This window comes from Orycteropus afer, unplaced genomic scaffold (genome assembly GCF_000298275.1).
Source record: "Orycteropus afer afer isolate SDZICR_OR568_19922 unplaced genomic scaffold, OryAfe1.0 scaffold00652, whole genome shotgun sequence".
Lineage (NCBI taxonomy): Eukaryota > Metazoa > Chordata > Mammalia > Tubulidentata > Orycteropodidae > Orycteropus > Orycteropus afer.
Window position 1 is genome coordinate 1,033,401 of NW_006922239.1, and position 7,929 is coordinate 1,041,329.

Sequence of the window (7,929 nt, forward strand, 5' to 3'; positions counted from 1 at the left end):
AACAACAACAACAACAATGGAGCACATGAACCCCAGCCTCTACAACTCTGAGAACTAGATGGTACCCGGTTACTAATGCTATATGCTCTGAAAGGGGTCACAACAGGAGGTCCCAGATAGTGTAGGTGAAAAATGTGGGAAACAACTCAGAGTCATAAAAAAGACCAGGATTACTGGTCGAGGAAGACTGGTGGAAGCTCCATTTCAAAAAATTACCATGTTATGAAAATAAAAAACATAGTGTTTATGAGTAAATTGTGCTAGGGGCACAGTATTCCAAAACTTTGTCAGTGACATATTAAAAAAGAGAACTCAATGCCATCAAGTCAGATCTAACTCATAGCGACCCCTCTGGGTTTCCAAGGTAGTATCACCATGGAAGTAAATTGCCCAAACCTTCCTTCAGAGGAGTGGCTGCTGGGTTTGAACCGCCAGCCTTCTGGTTATGAGTCAAGTGCCTTAGGCACTAAATTTTAGCCCAGTTTTACAGAAATTAAATAGCTAATAAACACATAAATACTATAATAAAGTGGGCACTGAAAGTGCTATAGTTTGTGAGTTATTATGTAATGGTAGGAGTGATATCTGAAAATGGACATAGCTGTTAACATTAAATATAAAAGATGGCTTGTGGTCTGTGTTGCTTTAAAATATAATTGCTGCTGCTTTGCTAGTCTCCTCTTTTCATACTAAAACTGCCTGTGTGGTTCCAAATAATATGCGTGATTATTCTACATTCAACAATAAAGTATTATCTTTAAGCCAGTACGATTGTTTTTCAGGAATACTTAAGACATCTGATAACTTGATGGGTTATGCTGTCATGATATAGACTTTTGGTTTTCTTCATTATCTTCTACATTTAATAGCCATCAGTAACAAGACATTCTAAGTGCTTTATGGTTAGATCATCAGAGTGAGCACCTAGCTCTTCAATATCTTCATTATCTACCTCTTCAAATGCAATTTATTCTTTGATTTTTCAAAGTTTCTCTGAAGTATCAAATATTTCAAAATCAGGAGTCAAGTCCAAAACATTTTCTACCACATACAATGCAAACACTCTTGTTCTATCATTCTAGGCTTTTACAGTGGTGTCAATGGTTATTCTAGTGTTAAATCTCTTCTAAAGTTCTACAACCACTTCTGCATTCTCAAGTTTAATAGCTACAATTAACATAGTAAATGGTCACCAGAAATATTAAGTTATAAATGGTGCTATCACATATTTATCAATGGACTGTAACAGAGAGGGAAGTGGTTTCTTTTTTATTTTTTTAAGGAAAAAAGACAAATTTGACATTTGGATTGAGTCTGGCTACTGTAAAAGGATAGATTGGTAGGCACACTATAAGAATTTGTTTTGCTTTAATATTTTTGTTTTTGCAATAATCCTCTATAAAAGGGAAGAACTCAGTGAAAGTATCAATGCATCCATCCTTTTTGCTATACCAGTAATAAAACCCAAGCTGAATTTAACAACTCCTTTCAAAAGGCTCACATTTTGGTGAATGATAAAACTATTGGACCCAGCTTCAAACACACAGTCTCTACCTGGCACTAGTGGTACCAATTATGCTACCTTTCAGAGCCTTAGATCCTGAAACATGATTTTTGTCTTTGAGGCATGCATTCATAGCAAGTATCTGTTTCATCAATTTACTTCTGTATCACTGCTGGAAAATTCTACAGCTTTCTCATTTGCACTTGGGGCTTGCCTGATGGCTGAAGGCTTTGGAGATTTTAGCAGTATCTGAAAACTAAACCAGCCACTACTAGCACTAAAAGGAGCCATTTCTACATGGTATTTCAGTTTAAGGTCTTCGGACACAGATTCAAAGATTTATGTGAGAAAGGCTGTTCAAAATTTTTTCACTGTTTGGTCTTTAGTCAATATGCTCAACAATCTTTCATTTTCTTCTATTTCTTTAAGCCTTGTTCTAAATGCTAACACAGCACTTGCAGCCATTGTTGTCTCTGAGGACTCATAATGTGAATTCTTTTACAATTACCGCTAAGGATAACACATGCTCTCATTTCTTAAAATCATTTTGTTTCAAACTTCTCCTCAATACAAAAAACTTTCCTTTTGCATGCACTGCTTGGCATTTTTGAATCAGGATGCTTAGATACGTTTGTGATAGTGAATGAGTGCTTTTTTTTCAAATAGGAAAGTTTCCAAAGGTGAAAGCATAGTAAAACACAACCTTGTAGGATAAGATGCATGATCAGTGAGGTGTATGTTTGAGGTGTGTATATTTTGTGTATTCCTACGTAGTTCAGGTTACCTGGGTGCCATTTTCTGTGTTCACCTAGTATTTCTCACAGCCAGTATTACACATTAAAAAAAAAATTAGGTGGTACTCAAACTGTTCTCTAATATATGAATTGAACTGGAACAAATTCACAATTTTAAAACAAGTGTTATAATAGAACTGACTGTTCTCTTTTTTGAGGAACAGTTATTGGCTCTGGTAGTGTGTCCTGTCTAGAAGAAGAACAGTTGACCATGGGACATTAAGTGTCCATGAAACTTGAACTGCTATGTGATCTGTGTATCTGATCAACCAAGCCTAAAGTTGAGCACAGAGCAGTAACCTATCATCAAGTGGAAATGTTGTACTGAAGATTGGACTCAAACATATTCAGGAGGCACAAGTTACATGTATAGGTGGCTCAGTCTCCCATGGTACCTATTCCTGCTTTACTGCTGCTCCTCTTTCAACCAAAATATAAATATATGGGAATTCTTTATGACCAAATAAAACCTCATTTATAAAGAATTTTTGCATTAATCACAGAACCAGCCAAAAGTAAACTGATGCTGTAATTCCAATTAAGAAAATAGCCCTGAAGAGCAGTTCACAATTTTGCGCAGTACATTTTCTTGTCTATTTGTATGGAAAGAGACTGCCAGAGGCATAGACTGACAATAAATATTACCATGTACAGTAGATAAAGAACAAGATTGGAAGATCAAGAGCTAAGAAATCTATGCAAGTGCAGTGTTGAACATCTCAGAATGAAAATAAAATGTATGGATAATAGCTTTTGGTGGAAATGTTCAGCAAAGGCCATCTACTGAAGAGGAGGTCTGAAATAATCAGGTGGATCAGATAATGCATTCTGTGAAAATCAATGACTGTGGTCACTTGGATGCTTACCTATGGGCCCATATCCAAAGTGGCCATGGCAAAAGAGGTAGCAGCCATGTATGGTGATCAACAAGATAAAATTGTCCCACACCAAGATTTACTTCCCTATCACTACTGGTGAGGACTCAATTTAGCAAGAGCAGAGGCCAACTAAGAATGAGTCTCCAATATAGCACCATTTCTTGGGAAGTTCAGTGAACCATCTAGTGCATTACAATGGACCATTTTCATCATGGGAGGGACAGTAATATATACTCACTCTGAGTATGGATTTCCCTTCCCTATCTACCTGTTTCTAATAACACTTTTTATGGAAAGGATTATAGTACACTGTACATAGTACACTGTGACACAATGCTTCTGACCAGGGAGCTAGTTTCATTGAGGAAAAGTACATCAGTGGATTCATGCCCATAGAGCTCACTTATCTCACCATTTGCTCAAATATCTAAAAGCAGATGTCCTACAGAACAGTGGAATAACTTACAGAAAATTCGGCATGTGAATTTGTAGATAATACCTGACCAACCTGAAGTATGGTCTAGTAGGCTATATAAGTTGCTCTCAATCAGCAATCAATATATGATCCCACTTCTCCCACAGCCATTAGGAATGAGTCTGGAAACTAAAGTGTAGACCTAGTCCTTGACACTATAGCTGCCCTTTACACCTAAAAATCTACTCATAGAAATTTTATTTCCCATTAGTATCAGTTTTCAAGGAAAGAATGCTTCCAAAGAGTATATAACAATTGTTCCATTGAATTAAGGTAGAAACTGCCAACTGGTTATTTTGGGCTTCTTGTGCCACTAAATCACAAGCCAGATACACATACACACACACAAAAAGAAATTACTGTGTTACTTGGGGTAACTGCTACTGATTATGATTACAAGAAACTGTGCCATTGTTAATGAAGACAGGGAAGGTTATATCTAGAAACAAGTGATTCTTTGGGATGCTTCTGAGTAATTCCATTTGGAAAGTAAAAGTTAATGAAAAGCCAGAGAAACTCTAAATAAAGGCAAAACCACTATTATTTTTAAGATATGGAGGTAAATATCATAAGTTATCTAGAAGAATTAATATTTTGCCTCTGGGATGTAGAAAATGGTGATAGTGGCGTAGATTTTTTTTAATAGGTATTATATAGCTACATGTAGGTATAATTTTTATGAAACAAAATTTAGTGTTAAAATGTTGTATTTTCCTAAATAAGTTACTTTATAATATTAGAATATCTTTTAAAGAATTACCTTTATAATTAGAAATACACAATTAATCCTGGGTAAACTTTTAAAAAAGCAAACACAGTCACAACTTAAATATAAGCACAAAATCCCTGTATTAGCTCTGAAAATTAAAAATATATTAAGTGGATTTTTTAGTTCTGATATTCAGACTCAACATACTCTTTACATAAGCAGCTAATTTTGATATTGCTTAATTTTGATACATAAAATGTAACTTACATGATCTAATCTTTTCTTCTTTACAGACTGATCATCATTAAATTCATCATCCTCATATGGCTCTGAAGAAGAAGATACTTTTCTTTTCCTTGGTCCACCACCTTTAAAAATAGAAGCATACTCAAATTCTTACAAAAGTAGTAACAATCAACTTAAAACAAAGATAGAAAATTTTATTGTAACAGATGCACTTGTAGAAAGTTCTTTGGACTTCAAGCCTAGTATTCTTTCTTCCTCATAGTATGTATAACTCAATAAACGTCAGTTGAATTGAATGGAAAGAGAGTAGAAACTCCTTTCAGTCTTTTAAAAACAGAATTCATTGTTAACACTGTATTTGTATACCACATTACTAATGCTAGAAATAAACCTCTCTAACTTGACGAGTAATTCTAGAGTAATATTGGGAGAAGGGAGTGATTCTCCCCAATAACTTAATGTTTAGCAGTAAAAGTTGAGCTCCATTAGTGTAGATTTATCTGAACAGTATTAGTGGCACCAATAATGATTACATTATGTACTATGTACTAGGCCTTTTATAAGGGTAGTTTCATTTACTTTCCACAACAAACCTACAAAGTAGGTAATATTTTCATTTTACAAATGAGGAACTGAGATATAGAAAGCCTAAGCAATTAATGCTCTTAACCTGAAAATAAGAGGATAACAGTAACAAGAAATCTGCATATTCCATAATGAAATAAAAAACACACTCAATCTACATAAGAAGCCATGTTACAAGGACAAGGGAGGGAAAAAGGTTGCTAAGCTGCTTTTGTATAACCAAACACCTCACAGAATTTGGTTCCTAGTGTGCAGGTTTAGGGTTGTGGTTTCCTGGGATCTTCCAGTTAATTGGCCTAATAATGTGTTTAGTACTTTGTTGTACATTGCCTCTGGGGGGTGCCTGGGGTCTTAAAAGCTTGCAAGCAGCCAACCAAGAAACAACTGGCCTCTATTCATCTGGAGAGTCAAGAATAGGAGGAGAAAATACTATGTGTGGCTAATTGTCTCCATGAATAACTTGTTCCTTTCCCATGAGACCAAAAGAACTGGATAGTACCCAGCTACCATTACTAAACATTTTGAACAAAGATTTTATAGAAGAATCCTGAACAAAAGGGGGAAAACTTCAGAACAAAATTTAAAATTCTAATGGAATCCAGACTTTACAGAGGCAGAGAGGCTGGGTGAACCCCAAAAGCTACTGATCTGAAATAATCTTTAAGCCAAAAACTAAAAATATCCTGAAGTCTTAAGGTAATAGTTCAGCTTAAGTAGTAAAGTGTGACTTGAGGACTGTGCTCTTTTTTAAAATCTACCCATATCAAATCAACAAAAGTAACTCAAAAGATTAGACAGGAAATTCAGGGGGCAGTGAGTTTATATTAACGGAAGAGGAACAACACAGAAAAGGAACGTGAGAATGAGCATGTAACTTGAAGAATGTAATCAACAGTACTGAACTATACATGTAGAAAATGTCGAACTGGTAAATGTCCTTCTGTGTACATTCTCAACAACAACAACAACAACAAAAATACATTAAAAAAAAGGCAGGTTATATACTCATACTTTATTATACATTTCTTAAATATTTCCTCTTTCAGATATAAATTACTTAGCTACAACAACAATGCAACGCACTGCTGTTGAGTTGGATCTGAGTCATAGCGACCCCTCCTTGGGTTTCTGAGGTAGTTATCACTATGGAAGGACACTGCCCAAACTCCCTTCTGAAGAGTGGCTGATGGGTTTGAACCGCCAGCCTTCTGGTTAGCAGTCAAATGCCTTAGGCACTACGCTACCAGAACTCGCAACTTAGATACACTGCTGTGCAAATATGAAATCACCCATTAAAGCTAACAAAGGTTTATGATTTCAAAATTTATTATATTACTACCCTAACTATGAAAGGACCCTACTGACACAACAGTTAACCACTTAGCGACTAACATAAAAGTCGGCAGTTTGTACTCACCAATGACTCTGCAGGAGAAAAGACTTGATGATCTGATCCCATAAAGATTACGGCCTAGAAAACCCTATGGGCTAGTTCTACTATATCATACAGGGTCACCAGGAGTCTATAACAATAGATTTGATGGCACACAACCACCCTCACCACCATCCTAATTATGTATGCAGAATAAAATTTGTAGAAATACAACATTCAAAAAATATATGTACATGACAGCTTTTAAACTGTAAGCTTAAAAATTTCGTAACATGCTGCTACACACATTGTCAAAATATAATAATTATGTAATTTTGTCAATATCAATACTTAGTATTATCTCCAGATCCATTTCATAAAGTAAATGTGCACTCTGCATACTGCAACAATTTCTAGCATCCACTATGGGAGAGAGATCCAATGGATCTACCGTCTCAGGACCATAGTACTGGGGGACACCAGACTCAATTGGCACAACAAAATACATAAAAGCCTTGTTCCTCATCCTACATCAGTGAGTAGTGACTGGGGTCTTAAAAGCTTTCAAGTGGCCATCTAAAATGCACCTAATGCTCTCCTAGCATCAGAAGTGAAGAAGAATGCAAAAAGCAAGGGCATATGGAAGCAATCAGCGCTAGGACACAACAGTCCTCGAGACCCGAAGAACTAGACGGTGTCTGGCTACCAATGTCAACCACTCAGGAAAGGATCAAATCTGGAGATCCTGGGAGGAAAAACGTGTAAGAAAATCCAAAAACTCAACAATGACCACAATTACTGGTTGGATGGAGTCTGGTGAGACCCCCAATACTATGGCCCTGGAATATATTCTGCACCTGGAATAAAACTCACTCCCATGGGCTGGCTCTCAGCCCAACAGTTAACAAGATATACATGCAGACCACTCCACCCAGGGTGACGCACCCACTTACTCTATGGAAATGCATCCCTTAGAACAATAGAACATGGGGCACCAGAGGGGCAACATTCACAAGGAGAAAATGCAGGACAAACGGGAATGCATAACTATGAGGGGCACAGGGGAAGGGTAGGGAGGGGAGGAGACTGGGTTAGGGTTGGGCATGGCAAATGGGGAGTAAAAGTAAATGTACACATAATGCTGAATGTAAAACAAACTCTTAAAATAAAATTTAAAAAAAAGGGGAGGGACTTCCAGAAGATGGCAGACTAGGCAGAAGGACTGCACAGATGCTCTTCAACAAAGAAAAGGAAAACCAATTAACACAGACACAGAAGATAATCTTCGAACCCTGAGCCTAGAAGGGAAGGATACAAAAGTGGACTAAACCCCAACTAGCAGAAGAATTTGCATGAAAATACCAAA

General features: G+C 36.5%; 1 protein-coding gene across 1 annotated transcript in view; it reads right to left on the reverse strand.

The window, feature by feature from the left end:
* Positions 1 to 7,929, reverse strand: part of SMARCAD1 (SWI/SNF-related, matrix-associated actin-dependent regulator of chromatin, subfamily a, containing DEAD/H box 1) — a 155,916-nt gene that overhangs the window by 61,933 nt on the left and 86,054 nt on the right. The window contains exon 6 of the mRNA XM_042783091.1: positions 4,628 to 4,728. Coding sequence (XP_042639025.1) covers positions 4,628 to 4,728 — 101 coding nt within the window. The remainder of the gene's footprint in view (positions 1 to 4,627; positions 4,729 to 7,929) is intronic.